The 15,170-nt window shown below is 39.7% G+C and overlaps 1 protein-coding gene across 5 annotated transcripts in view; it reads left to right on the top strand.

Annotated features, from left to right (window-relative positions):
- HIP1 (huntingtin interacting protein 1) overlaps nt 1-15,170 on the top strand; it is an 85,437-nt gene that overhangs the window by 41,227 nt on the left and 29,040 nt on the right. For 4 of the 5 annotated variants that reach the window (XR_010067652.1, XM_063299281.1, XM_063299301.1 and 1 more), the window contains exons 2-5: nt 10,018-10,081; nt 11,056-11,198; nt 12,093-12,149; nt 13,520-13,600. Coding sequence is in view for 4 of the 5 variants with exons in the window: in XM_063299281.1 (XP_063155351.1) it covers nt 10,018-10,081; nt 11,056-11,198; nt 12,093-12,149; nt 13,520-13,600 (345 nt within the window). In the remaining variant the exon portion in view is untranslated. Of the gene's footprint in view, nt 1-10,017; nt 10,082-11,043; nt 11,199-12,092; nt 12,150-13,519; nt 13,601-15,170 lie in introns of all 5 variants that reach the window. The other variant, XM_063299311.1, reaches the window with a different exon arrangement.

Here is a 15,170-nt window from a genome sequence, read left to right as displayed (position 1 = left end):
CTTCCCCTGTAGCATTTTTATCTTTTGCCAAAGGCCCTGTTTTTTGTTTTCTTTTTGTAGAAAAAGGATCTTCTTGGTTGAATAACTCATCCATAGGCATCATTCCTGGCACCATCACTATCACCATGTCTCACTCTTTTTTGCCAGTGGACTTTGGCTAGAGTGGGAAGAGCATCTCTCTTCCACCTAGGCAGGCAGGCAGGCAGATATGGAAAGGCATGAAGTTTGTTAGACTTTTTGCTTCTGCAGTGGAAGAATACCTCATGTCTTCCTTTCAAGATACAAGGCTGCAGGGGAAACTGGAGGCAGTATTTTCTTCTCTATATCCCCAAGCTAGAAGCCAAATCAGGCCAGTGCTGATTTTGGGACACAGCATGCAAATATTGAGACCCCCCTACCCTCCCTAAGAAAAATGGGAGGAGAGTCCTGCTGCAGCTCTGTGCAAGGATTGGAGGCACTATTTCAAAGGCTCCCAGGGACTTCTTGGATTTGTGGGGAAAGGAGTGGGGGTGGGGTAGTGGAATAATTTTCTATCCTTCAGTCACAGCAAGTAAACCAGAGGAATCAGAACTCTGCTCAAGCAACAAAAAGAAGGCAGGTTTTATAGGACTGGGGGCGTCATGTGCATCACAGTATTCATGAATTGTAAAGGTTACTGATTGGTTGTTAATGACATCATACTATGATGGTAATTAAAACTATATTCCTAATTAATATTTTAAGGATGGCTGTATACCACAGCATGGTGTTGACCAGGCAGAGTGTCTTGGTTGAAGCCAAATGAAAGTGAGTTGCTGGCAGCTTCAATGGATTACCTTGGACAAAATAACTGATGAGTTAAGGGGAAGCAGAACTAATGGAAAAGCTGTGAGCCCAACAGTAAATCATTGTGCTTCATATTCTACTTGCACATTCTGATATTTGCAAAAATACTTATTTAACATAGAAGATAGAACGGAATATCTGCTGTTAGTTTTCTGGATGATCTGCAGTAGTTCAGCAATGCTTCCTTCCTACTAGCTGTGTAATAGTAGCAATAACAACATGATTCTCTTGAAAGCAATTATCTTTATTGGAAGGACAAACTCCAGTTAGTTCTGATACTCAGTGCAAATTTCTAGGCTTATAAAGTATAAGTGCAAGTTCCACGTTTATGGATTTTTGGGGTCTAATAAAAAGAGTGGATCCTACAAGCTGACATCATAATGTAACACCTGAACTTACCTTAGCAACAGAAAGTCACTTGACTAATAGAATATTGCAGTGTGTGAGATCTTCTGCAATGAAGAAAATATATTTGGCAAAGGGATACCAAGAAGGTACTTTTCCTCTCCTATGTCTTGATTTGATATGCGTATGGACATAATCAAGAGGATGTCTGCTTTTGATTTGAGATAATATCTGGATATCACTTGAAATAGAGATAATACCCCATTCAGCTGTTCAGGATCTCCTAGTTAGCACTAGTGCCTCAAAACCTATGGAATAAAAATAGATGGTTGGGTTGTTAATGTGATTTGCTCACAGCATTACAGTCTTAATCAGGGGGACCTAATGACAGTTCGATGGGCTATTGGAAATAATATCCTTTAAATTATCATAGCTAAAATGCAGTCAGATTTGGACAAGTTATTTTAATCCTTCATTCTATGCTCAGTAGCATCATTCTTCACCATGCTTCAGGAGGTGATCCTAGGTCTTCAGATTAGGAGCATTGAGGCTCAAAGGTTGAAATAAATGTGGGAGATGCTTTCTCCAATTACATACTTTTTCTGAAATTTACTATAGCCTGGATGAAGTAGTATATGAACTGCTGGATTAAGTGAAAACTGGTATAAGGCTAGATTTTTTTTTTTGCTTTAATATACAGTAATAGAAAAGAAAAAGAAAAAGAAAAAACATAATATAATTCATATAAAAAACAGCTCAGTTTTTAAATACAGCATTGAACCTTGATCACACAGAGTAATATTGATCAGTCCTTCCATTACATCAATAAAAAACCTGTTCATAAACAGAAAGTGAACCCATATCATCAATCCAAGATTGTAAATCTAAGGTAGTACTATCCATCAGACAGGAGGGGCCCTATCCTGAGGTCCTCCCTAGAGGACATACTTGACAATCCCAGTCTTCAACTCCTCTTTTGGGGGAATTTTATTGAGAGGATGGTGGAGAGCCGGCTACAGACCCTAGAGGGAATGATTTATCTACAGTAGATCTCTTTCAGTAAGGGTTCAAGCCTGTCCATGGGGTGGAGACTGTATTGATCAGACTTTATTTATTTATTTATCAAATTTTATCACCGCCCATCTCCCCCAGACAGGGAGCTGCATCATGATAATGATGCAGCTTTATTAGGACCTCTGCCAACCAGCCCTTTGTGGAGCTGTGCCTTTTGAAAAACAAAACCAGGAGACTAGCCCTCAAGGCAGTCATCCATAGACAACATAATGCAAGTGGTCTTTGGAGTAGGCACCAAAATAAATTGTATGCTTCCCAGAGTCACTTCTTGTGAGATGGATGGCCATGCAAATTTGATAAATACATAAAAAATAAATAAAAAGACCTCTCAGGGACCTTCAATATGTTATTGCCTACAGGGATTGAGGACAATGAGTTACGTTCTTCTCCTTCCTTAGTGGGCCATTCCAGTCAATGGTTATGGGGAGGAGAAACTGGCCTGAATGTGATGTAGATATTTTTAATATCTACCTTAAGTCACTAGGGGGATCATTTGTTGGTTCAGAATATGGTATCATCAATATGGTTATGATACCCAGTTGTATCCAGGGTAAGGCAGTGTTGCAATTGAAATTTTGTCCTGCTGTCTGAATACTGTTGGGATCTGAATGGGATGAAACATGCTGAAATTGAATCCAAGCAAGACAGAGTTGCTGTTTGCTCATCAAGGTTGTCTCTGCTCCAGTGTATCATTATTACATAAGTTTCATTAAAAGAAGTTGGAAAAAAACTTTGTTCAAAAAAGCATAATGATAAACCTCCAAATTTATAGAAGCTCCAAACTTATAGAAGCGTGTATGTATGTATGTATGCATGCATGTATGTATATATACACACACACAAATGCACGCACGCACGCCTTATACTGCAGTACTCAGGTCCAGGAGCTTTTCCTGATTTCATAGATTTAATAGTATCTATTATTTCCTCAAGAGAAAACAGTGTAGCCACATAAATAGCTTGGTCTTGTGTAACCTTTGGAAAAACTATTTTAAAAAAAATCTCCAGTAACCTTTAACTCAGTACTATAAAGTTAAATATCCAATTGAAGAATTGCTAATTAGATCAGTATCATTAGTATGCTCTGAGCTTCAGAAATAATAGAAATGACATTACTTTATTGCTGTTTAACTTGGGAGGCCAATAATTTACTAGGGCTTTCCACTTCCTCCCATTATCTTTGCTTGTTCAGTGAATATTCTATAGCATGTACACAAAGGAATAGAGTTCCAGTATAGCAAACATAAAAGCTCTAGTGTTCCAGTGTATCTTATGTATATGTCAAAAGTTCCTTAATTTCCTTAATAAATCATTGGACTGAGAAAATGATGAAGCAATGCACTAATGAATTTATTAAGAAAAAAGCGCAGGTGAAAGTAACTAGCTCAGGGAAATAAAAATAGTAATTAAAACATTTATGCTAAGTTTTGAACAAGCAATCTCTTATTTATAAATGTTATACAGTAACTATTGTGTTGTTACAGCATTCCTGGTAAAGGAAGCTCTGGAAGACATAAGAGAACATGGAAATGAATACCATTGACTCAGCTGAGGAGGCATTCCTGCCTCTGCAAAGTAGGCAATGAACTGCTGAGGTTAGTCTGTAATGAAATAAAACGCATCAGCCAAAACAGACAGGAGTGCTGGAGGCAACGTACGGGGGAAAAGAACACTTTAAAACGGCAGTGGAAACCACAGAGATTGCATTTGTAATGGGAAGGATAAGTACAGAGCAATGTCCATTTCTGTTCTTCAAAAATCAGAGCTCAGTATTTCCAGTTCTTTCAGTCTCTTATCCTTTGAGAGCTGCTTTGGGTATGAATATATTGCACTGAATTAAATGGACCATTTCTAAATAAAATCGGTGCTGTTCACTTTTCTTTTTTTGTTGTGTTGCAACAGGACCAGTAGCATTTCTAAAGGGAAGTAGGTGAGAGATTGGTGTCTAAAAGTTGGGTTTAGGGAACCGGTGCATCTTTTGAGATGATTTGGAAGGTAAATTGGTATACATGTTTGTGTGCAACTTTGTCAATACCATCTTTGTTTGGTTTCTTTGTGTTCTCTGAGTTTGCTTTTCTTCCTGCAGACATTTCATTACCAGGCTAGGTAACATCATTGGTGCGTGAGAATGTAACATTTGGTGGCTGTTTATATATGGTAAATTATCCCTCTGTGATGTCAGCCAAGCCTGTACGAAGAGGAGATCCTGGAGGATGTGGGCCTCTTGCCTCTGGCAAAGACTGGAGGTGCCTGGAGATGGGGGTGGATTGTGTGCACAGAGAGCTCAATATTTGTCATCCTTACTGTCTGAACATGATGAATATTTGTTCCATTACTCAATGGAATAAATAGCATTAATGAAATGTTTAAATGGTATTAATGAAACATTCTGGTTTTCATGCATGCTTTTATATATAGTTTTTAAAATATCCCTTTTAGATTGTTTCCTTGAGATATAATGTCTGTCCCAGAAATGTTTTTACAAAAAAAAAATTGCCAAAGAATTTGCTTTTATTTTATCTATCTATCTATCTATCTATCTATCTATCTATCTATCTATCTATCTATCTATCTATCATATTTTTATCACCGCCCATCTCCCCCATATGGGTGACTCTGGGTGACTTACTGTCTTTTACAGTCAGACCTGGAACATAATAAACACTTTTCCAGATACCAATATAAAATCTGGATCCATGCTGGCATTATCTTTTGTTTTCTTGTGTCAGTTATGTTGTAAGCTGGGCCAGAAATACTCAGGCTGGACAGTTGGACAAATATGATCTCAAAGTGTGTCTGAGCTCTAGATGCATTTCTTATGGTGTGGGCAAACATTATTACAGGGATGTGTAACCTAAGGTCTCAGGGGTACATACATCCTTTCATTTTGCAGCCCATGGACAGCTCTCCTACCACACTCATAAAAAAATCAGTGGTCATTTCCCACCAATTTGAGATGGGGAAACAAAATACAATGCAGTATAAAAGCACCAAAATAGGTAAAATAGTTTTGTTTTTTTTAAAAAAGCAAACTCTCAAAAACTCCAATGGAAAAAAAACAAGAGAACCCTGACCTCATTCATGACATGGCCCTGCCTACTTCTCATTATTGCTCTCAGGCACTCCCAATAATGTTAACATTGCCTCCCAAAGGTTCCCTACTCCACACTAGAAACTTGGAAAAATAGATAAGCCTTTGGTTGGCTTATTGTGCATTCCCACTGCATTGCTCTTAACAGCCATCCACTTCACAGCTTGTGAGTCACCCAGATTTGGTATTGGAGAGAAAAGTTCTCTCTTTTGCAAGATTGGAATTGCCGCTTGTTCTTTGATTAAGGCCATTTTGTAGTTTAAGTGTACCTTCTATCAATTTGCTTGGACAGTTGGAAAGATGGCAGAAAGGGCCTGCGTTATACTGAAATAGGACTTGGAAGTATAACCAAGCTAGAACTGAGGAGCAGTCCTCTACAACTCTGAGGTTCCACAGCCTCTGTTCTGAATAGCTCAGATACACTGTATTCTATAAAAGGAAGCACTGTTCAGTGTTTATTGTCTCTGATTTTAGATTAAAGCTGCAGATCCCCCCTTCCTATTTCTGAGTCTACAGACATCCTTAGAAGATATAATTAGCTGGCCCAAAGTTTTCTGCTTCTAACTTTTAGCTGTGGCCAATCACTGATGAGTTTACTCTTTGTGTAGAGAAAGGTTTCTCAACCAGGGTTCTGTGGCCCCCTAGGGTTCCACAAGAGGTCACTAGGAGTTCCCTGGGTGATCACAATTTATTTAAAAAATTCGAATTCAGGCAACTTCACATTAAAGAGGTAAGTTTCATTCTTTATTATTAGTTTAAGAACAGTTAGTGCTTACACCTAAAATGAATATAATAATTTTGTAACTTGCGGCCTATATTTGAGCCTGAATGTGCAGGGATTCCCCGAGACCTGAAAAATATTTCAAGGGTTTCTCCAGGGTCAAAAGGTTGAAAAAGGCTGGTAATACAGCCAGTAGTAAACATGTTCCTCCTTGCAGTACCCAGCTGTGTCACTAATTTTCAGCTTAGGATTCATGAGCATGGATTGGAAAGTAAGCCATACAATAGGACTGGAATGGACAACTTTTTGGTGGCTGGGCACATTTCTTTTTCATTTGGTAGCCAAACTACTGTGGGCAGGCAATGGTTCTGTGATGCAAATGGTTGGGCCTATCCTTCTAAATGCTGTTTGCATCTGAAAGTCAGCAGGAAATTGCACCTCAGTTTATTAAGGGTTTGCCATTGAGTTTTCAGGGGACTCAGAGCAGTAAGAAAGGGGGTTGGATTTCCATGAGAGATACTTGGCTCCCCTCTAGGAATCAGGAGCAAACTTATATTTGGATGCAGAGTTTACTGTTGCATGTGAAATCATGCACAAGATACGGCTAGAAACTGAAAAGGATTGAAACTAAGCATTTTTTTCCAGATCTTGTAATTAATAGCAAAGGTTCAAGAGATGTCTGTTAAGGGAAAGAAGCAAATTGACAGCAGAGATTTCCATATAAATGTTATGCTAGGATCTCTTAAATACTGTGGCTTTACTCTGTTTAGGAGCAATAATAGAAGAGAAGCAGCAATATCTAGTACTTGGCTATCTATTGCTATTGTAGCTGGTGAAGGGGGTTGGTATATGTGTGTCACCAAGCAGGCAAAATCCTGCATGTTGCAGCTGATAATTGCCTTTTTGGAACCTGCTCCATAGAGAGTTGTTGAAACAAGAAGTGCTGAAGAATGCAGCTCTTTTGGCTGAAGATTGACGTTTCCCTCCTTTGTGGGTTATGGAAGCTTTCAACCATGAGAATGTCCAGTTCTGTATACAAATCTAGGAAAAAGAAGGGTGGCTCTTGAGCTGGTACAGCAGGAAGGAAATGAGGCTCCAAAATTCTGCCTCACACCCCCTAGTCCCTCCCCCAGTTGAGTCAGAGAAATCTCATTCACAACTCTGCAGCTGGGATTAGAAGTCCTCCAAAGGAAAGCCTTTTCAAAGTTGCACTGCAGTATTGGCTCTCAGTGTAGTTGGCCAATGCAACTTCCTTTTTCCTTCCTTCCTTCCCTCCCCCTCCAATTGATAATGTTCTTTTGTAAGATGTCAGAGGAGGTATAAATGCCTCATAACAAGGCAAAGGATCAAGGATCTCTGTGGTTTTAAAAAGAGAACTTGATGACTTTCCAAAGAATATTTGGTTTGAGTTTAAATCTAGCACTCCACTTGGCAGAGCCAAGGAAAAAAAAAACATGCTCAGCTTCCTAAGTGGCAGGATCCGGTTCACAAACATTGCAAATGCCCAAGGGAATGTTTCAGATTCCCTGACATCAGCACAGTGGCCCAGCTTTGGTTAAGGGCTTTGGTTAAAAGTTTCAGTTTTTCAGTTTCCCTTCTTGTGATTACATGTTAAAATAAGAAAGATTGTGGAGTCCTTGGTGCTCTCTGAGAAAGATTTTTACAACATTCACTTTGGATTTCTGAGTCATGACAAATTTTTCTTCCTATGTCGGAATGCTGGAGGTTTGTGAAAAGGGGGAAGCTAGTCTGAGAGTGCCTTGGACTGCAAGAAGATCAAACCAGTCCATCCTCCAGGAAATCAAGCCAGACTGCTCACTTGAGGGAACAATATTAAAGGCAAAACTGAAATACTTTGGCCACATAATGAGAAGGCAGGATACCCTGGAGAAGGTGCTGATGCTAGGGAGAGTGGAAGGCAAAAGGAAGAGGGGCCGACCAAGGGCAAGGTGGATGGATGATATTCTAGAGGTGACGGACTCGTCCCTGGGGGATCTGGGGGTGTTGACCGACAGGAAGCTCTGGCGTGGGCTGGTCCATGAAGTCACGAAGAGTCGGAAGCGACTAAACGAATAAACAACAACAGTCTATATTCTACTTACTTGATTGTAAAATTAATCAGTTATTAATCTTTCCACCTATGATGTAGGTCACATACTAAAATCCTTTTTGAGTATCCCAAAACAAATACTATATCTCCCAATACCAGAGTAGGACATGATGGTCCAGACACTTGAGGTCTTTTGTTTTGGGCCATTCAAAATGGATTCAACATGTAGCCTATAGCACAGGAGGAAATGAATAGAGACATCTTAAAGGCAGGTAAGTGTCATAGTAGTAAAATGATGGTGCAAATTGGGGAGAGCCTGTTATGCACAAGGATAAGGTCAAAATTTTCTGGCTTTTTTTCTCCTGGGTTAAACTTTAAGAAGCCATTTTCAATTATGGTAATTCTGTTTTAGGATGTATATTGTACTGTATGTATTTTCCTTAAATGGCAGGAAACCATGCCATCATTATTTTTAATCATTTGTGATCAGCAGGTGCTTAGAATCTACAAAAAGGAGGTTCAGTTGCTGTTTGTGACTTTGGATCTTCTGTTGCCCAACTGTGTCATAAATGGTTGAACAGTATGTTTTGGTCCAATTTAGCAGCAGCAGTATTGAGGCTAGGGAGTCCATTTGACCCTAGACCAGACCATAGTGTACTATGAACTAAAACAGTAAATATCTAACATGACAAAAGGATGTTTAAAACAGTAATGCTATTATTTGACCAAAAATGAAAGCAAGCTCTACTTCCTTTTATGATATCCAATTATGGAGCAAGGTAATGAACAATGCTGAGTCATTTGGGGTGACAACCTTAGTTCACTTTGACAGGATGCAAAGGGCAGATGGCAAAACACATAATTACTCCTGTATTGTTTACCTCCATTGAGAGACTTCACAAACAGGAGAGTTGTCTTCTAATTAGTGAAACTACTTGTCTTTTCCAGGAGCTATATACACAATTGAAAAATGTCCCTTCATTCCATTTTTGTAAAATAGTAAGCCTCTTTAAAGTGAGGTGCTGATGGGATTGTCCAAGATCTCTTGCAGGAGTTTTCTTAATGGAGACAGCTGCTAGCAAATAAAAAATTTTCTGTCAAAATAAGGTTACAGTATTTTATAATGGCTGTCTAAACCTCTCTGGAACTTCTTTCAGTAGTGCCTAAGCCAAACTTGCTGGCAATATAAGCAGAATTGAGAGTATTCCATATCTAGACACAGTTCTCTTTTCACTCAATTCCTTGCCTTCTTTTGGCAGTTTCCAGCACCTCATTGGAGTACCAGTAGATGAGCAGGTCTCCCTACATATTATGGTAGATAAACAGCCCAGTGCAGCCTACCACCTAGTTCTGCCAGTTACAGATGCCATAAATGGCACCTTAAGGTTGGTGTTGATTGTTTGTCATGCTGTGTCCCCAAAATGCTGATACTCAGTCATCAGTTTATGAGCCAAACAAAGTTAACTTTGCGTTTTTAATAAGTGGAAAATGTGGGGCTACTGTACTATCAATACTTGGAGGAGGTGGAGCTGGTAGTTTGATAGCAAGGCCAAAATGATACTCTTTTCTAAGACTCTGCTTCCAAGCCCTAAATTACTATCACCCTGAAACAATGTCGCTTCTGAGCTCTTACACCAGTGTCAACCAAACAGGCTGATTTTGCCTTCTTCCAGAATAGGAATTATTTCTTACTCCTATTGGAGGCCTTGGCATTGTTCTAAGCAAAGATTTCTTGGTAGTTGCTAAATATGGCAGCCCACAGTTGCTTCCCAGAAATGTATCCAGGGACATGCAGATTATGGAGGACTTGGTGTGAGGATGGGGTTCTGTCTCGATCTATGATCACATTTTCTCTTACTAACATTTTCCTCCTCTTCCTTCTTTCTCCTTCTCTCTCTCTTTTTTTTAAAGACTGTCAGCATCAACAAGGCCATTAATGCTCAGGAAGTTGCCGTCAAAGAGAAACATGCCAGAAATATCCTTTAAAAATTAGAGCTCTGGAAAAAGGATGCTGAAGCTGCAAGGGTGGCTGGAGCCAAATTCCATCATGACCTGGCTGCGATGGGCTGGGATGAAGTACCTGCATTTTAGTATGAAAAGGGGCTTGCTCCTGCCTTTTGTTTGTAGAAAGTACAAGCTGTGACAGTGTGTCAAAAAAAGAATACCTGAGCAAGGTTTGAATGTTAAGGCAAGCCGGTTTGAGTTTTAAGGCAAGGCATTTTTCCCTTCGACTGAGGGTGGAAAAAAGGATAAGGTGAAGCTGGCACTTGACCAGTTTTTTCTGGAATGGGGAAGGATAATAACAGCCATCTGCTGCTGTTCTTATCAGCCCCTTTAGAAACATCTGGCATGCCTTTGCCCTGATTTTCAAGGTCCTGCTAAGCAAGCTTTGTAGGACCATATTGGAGTAGACTTGCTGTCAGCTGTCGATAGGAGGAGGAACTGATGGTGTTTTGCAGTTGGTTCACACAGTTCCATTCACCCAACATTTGCTCATGGGCTTGATTGCTGCTCCACAAAGTTGTTACCTATTGGTGGAAGTCTTTCTCCAAGATTCTTAGCTTGAGTATGGTAAATCTAGTCTGTGCCCTGACAAGCCATCAATTCCTGGGATAGATCTTTTTCTCATATCTGCAAGGATAATTTACAATTCCTAATGAAAGAAGCTCCAGCTTGGTATGGACAGCATAATAACTACAACAGGTTAGGGCTTTTCCCAGTGTATCTTCAGGCTAGTTTCCCATCTGGAGTTCTGTAATTCTTATCATGCTTCTGGAGAATGAAAACAAAAGGATATATCTGTGAATTCAGTCAAGTAATATTAAGATGGATCTGGTAGAACTTGATTATCCAGGCCTCGCTTCAGTCCTGCTCCCTGACATTGTTGCTTTACATTATTCTGTACTCTTTGTGCTGCTTTTCTCTCATTTTCCTTAGCTTGCCTCTCACCATGCATCCTGGGAACCCACCATGAAAAAGGAGCCCACACCTTCTGGTCTGTTGTGAACCGCCTGCCCCTTTCCAGTAACGCTGTCCTGTGCTGGAAGTTTTGCCATGTCTTCCACAAGCTCCTCCGCGACGGACACCCAAATGTAAGGCCATCCTCTCTTTCCTTTTCCCCTGAAGTCTTTGCTTTTGCTGGTGAGATGAAATAAATAACATACCTCAATATAATGCCAGTATTAAAATCTTAAATGGACCTGGTAAAACCTACAATGTGTGATAGAAATGTCTCTGGTCCTCAAAAGATTTTACGGGTGCCTTTAGATCAAATATGAGGGATATAAAAAATGACCAGTTTTTGAACTTGTTGATTATAGAATGCATTCAGGTTTAATAATGTTCTATCATAATTTCTTAATGCAATGAGCCATATTATTTTTAAGTTTTGTTTTATTCCACACGAGCCTCTTTGTTCAAATCTTGAGACCTCACTTTATGACAGTTGCAAATACTAGTGCAACAGAGACATAATGCTTAACCATGGTTAACACCAGCTAATGTTGTTGCCTTACTCCTGATTATAATTCCAAATTTACAATAAGATCATTGTTTAGCTTATTGAACAAGACTCCATCCCTGATGACACCAGGAGACATCAGTACAATTTGCTTGTCATATGCAAGTGCACAGGCTAGAGAAGTACAAAGTTGGTGCTTTGGACATGTTTGCTATGTGCCCATGAAATATTTAACCATGCACACTACTGAAAGCCATGGGTCTAAAACCACTTTCCAGTTTGCAGCCAATCCTTAACAGTAGCTCAGATATGGGGATACAATGGTTACTGAAGCAAAGTCAACCATTCTTCTCTCTACATGCCCACCCCCTTTTCAGCTGAGGATATTAGACTGGTTATTACCAAAGCCAGTTGATTAACCCATTTGCCAACCTTAGCTTTTTAGATTCAGTTTCTTTCTGATGACTCTGTTATCATGGGGGCCCTCAATGACTGCTCACATAGCTTATCTCCCTTCTTCCTGCAGGTCTTGAAGGATTCTGTGAGGTACAAGAGTGAGCTCAGTGACATGAGCCGCATGTGGGTAAGTGCTATCTGGGCCTATGAAGAACTGCTTCTCTTGGTAATAAAGATACCTTCCAAGTTCGTGTCCATTTTGAAATGAGAAATCCTTTAAATCAGAAAGCCACAGAGATGTTTTAGTCTGGTTGGGTAATGTCATGTATTTTTTTGAAAGCTTAGGCTAGAGAAGGTCCACAGATCAGTGAGCTGAATTTGGATAAACTTGACAAACTTGCCAGTTTGCCAAGAAGAGATGGCATTTATTTATGTATTTATTTATTCATTCATTCATTCATTCATTTATGCATGCACACACATTTTTCCACCGCCCATCTCAAACACAACTCTGGGCATGTTCTTGGTGTGTTTGTTCTGTTACTTTTCTTTTGTTGAATCCATGCTCACTGGGAAGCAGTGTTTGTACTGCATATACTAGCTGCTAATAGTTTCCCAGATCTACTGGTCTGCTCATCTTTTTCTTGCTGTCCAGTTTCTTGAGAGATTGGTGGATCTGGGAAAAGGCTAACTCAAGTAAGGAAAGGGACTCCACACAACGGTGTGTGTTGTTGTTGTTTTTCCTTTAAGGGACACTATAATCTTAGCACTGAATAAGAATAGTGGAAATGATTTTTTCACATTTAGAAAGAAATGAATTGGTTATTAACTGTAAAAATGAAAACAAAGGTATACATGGAAAGAAGCACCAACTGGCACTCACAAGCTCTCTTCCATATCTCTGCTCTTAGCAAGTATGTGGAGACCTGTGTTTGCCAAGTTGGCATCTTGACTTTTTTCAAGTGTTGCAAGTGATAATTGCCTTCTGGATATTGGTTACAGAACTACTTTACAGGTTCTTATTTTTATAGCTAAATAGGATACTGTAAGGAGAACAAAACTTTATAGCTTTATCTTAAAACATACTGTTGTAGTTTCAGTAGCTGTTTGCACAAGAATATGATGGGTGAAAGGTAGTTGAATGGGGAATATGTATATCTTTTTCCTCTGAAAAGGGGAAAAATATAAATCCAAGGAAATTGACCCACTGATAGAAGCAGTAGACACCTGCTTCTGAGTTTTGCCCAAAGGTGCTGGCAAGTTGTGAGGTTCTTATATAAGAATTTCCACATGACTGAGAAATCCCTATTAAAATAGAGTGCTTTGGTAGATGTGGCCTAACCAGCACTACATTTATGGAGGTCATTGACAGACACTGTCAGTGGTGCTATACTAGTGGGGATAAGAGAGGAAAGAGTAAAATATTTTTTTTAATGTGTGTGTCCTTGAACTAACTTAAATGATGGTCAAGGCGGTTGTGATACCTTTTTAAGCCTTTGTGCAAATAAAGTTATTAAGAGACAAATCTAGCCCTGTTACTACATTTTTTTTCCTTAGGGCCATCTGAGTGAGGGCTATGGACAGTTGTGTAGCATCTACCTCAAACTGCTGAGAACCAAGATGGAATTCCACACAAAAGTCAGTTTTTCTTTATTGCTCCTGCACTTATCTTGGGGAGTGGGGCATCTCATCATTTTCTTTTTCTCTGCAAAGCACTCTGGATAGCTATAGAGACCTTGGGAGGGACAGTAGACTGAACTTGGTCCAAAGAAGGTTAGAAGTAGGAGCAACGTCCCTGATGAATACCATGGATTTAATTTAATTTAGAAATAAGATTCCAGAGGTTTTAAGAGGGAGCGCATCATAGGCTTTATGCATATCATTCATTTTGAAGACAACAGAACATTCTGTACTATGTCTCTGTAATTTGTAGTCCTGGCTGCTTTTACTGAAGAATATGGTTGTTGCTACTCCTTTGACTGCCCTGAAGGTTTGTAGTACTAATTTATTGGTCCCAGAGATGATGTGCTAGAGAGAATGGCCAGTTGGAACTCTGCTACATTTCTTGTAGTTGTTAGTTTTTTAATCTGATTGCTGCCTTTACAGTATATTCCAGCATCTGATACAGGCTGGTCTTGCTGGCAGTTTAATATCAGCATTGTCTAACCAATATCTCTGCCTGCTTGAGCAGGATTTTTTCTTTGGCAGACAGAGAAACTTTCCCCCAAATTTCTCAGCATAGTTTTGCCCATTCTCATACAACACAGCCAAATAAGAACTATATTTCCCGCATATCTCTTAGGGAAAGATATGGATCAGCCACTTCTGTGTTCTCTGATTTGTAACTGCTGTGTCCCCAGCTATCTGTGTTCAGGGTCAGAACTGTTGATTATAGGAGGACAACAAAGACTGTGATATATGCATATGCATGTGCATTCACTTGTAAACAAAGCACGTATAAGTGAAGTATGCATAGCGATGTAGGTGGAACTTTGGTTTTCCCAGTTTATCTGACTCTTATTGTTGGCATATAGCCCTCTGAATGTTATTCCATAGCAGACTTTCTCAACCTTGTCACCTTTAAGATGGGTGGACTTCAGCTCCCAGAATTCCCCAGCCTTTATGCTGGCTGGGGAATTCTGGGAGCTGAAGTCCACCCATCTTAAAGTTGACAAGGTTGAGAAACACTATTCTAAACATTTCCCTCCACTCTCTAACTTGCATTGTGGTTTATATTGTGATTGGCTCTAGGCCTCCCATTTGACTCAGCTGTATCCCGTTTGGGAGTGGAATGGCAGCAGGTATTTATAGAATGGAATGTGGCTGGTTGGAGCAGGAAATTTGGAGTATGTGAGTGCCTTTGTGAAGGCAGGCCTCTGATTTTATAAACTTTCATAGGCAAGCAAAGTGCAGCCGGTAAGTATGTGTGTGAGAGAAGGTAATTCCCTTTTGTAGTTGGAGGATGCCCATGAACAGAAGAGCAGTAATGAATTACTGCTTTTGAATCTCTGGCAAGGTACCAACATATCCAGCTGCCTGGATTATTTAATTCTTTTGAGATTGTTTTCTTAAAGCCCACATTGTAGGCAAGTCTTTGTTGTTACTGTTCTCTTGTTTCTGCTGTTTATGATTCCCTCTCATTAAGAAATATGCTTTTTTTCCTCCTACTCTGCATTCCAAAATGAGGTTCAGAGATGCGCTCACTTAT

Source organism: Candoia aspera, chromosome 1 (assembly GCF_035149785.1).
Source record: "Candoia aspera isolate rCanAsp1 chromosome 1, rCanAsp1.hap2, whole genome shotgun sequence".
Classification (NCBI taxonomy): Eukaryota; Metazoa; Chordata; class Lepidosauria; order Squamata; family Boidae; genus Candoia; species Candoia aspera.
This window is presented reverse-complemented; position numbering and strand designations above follow the sequence as displayed.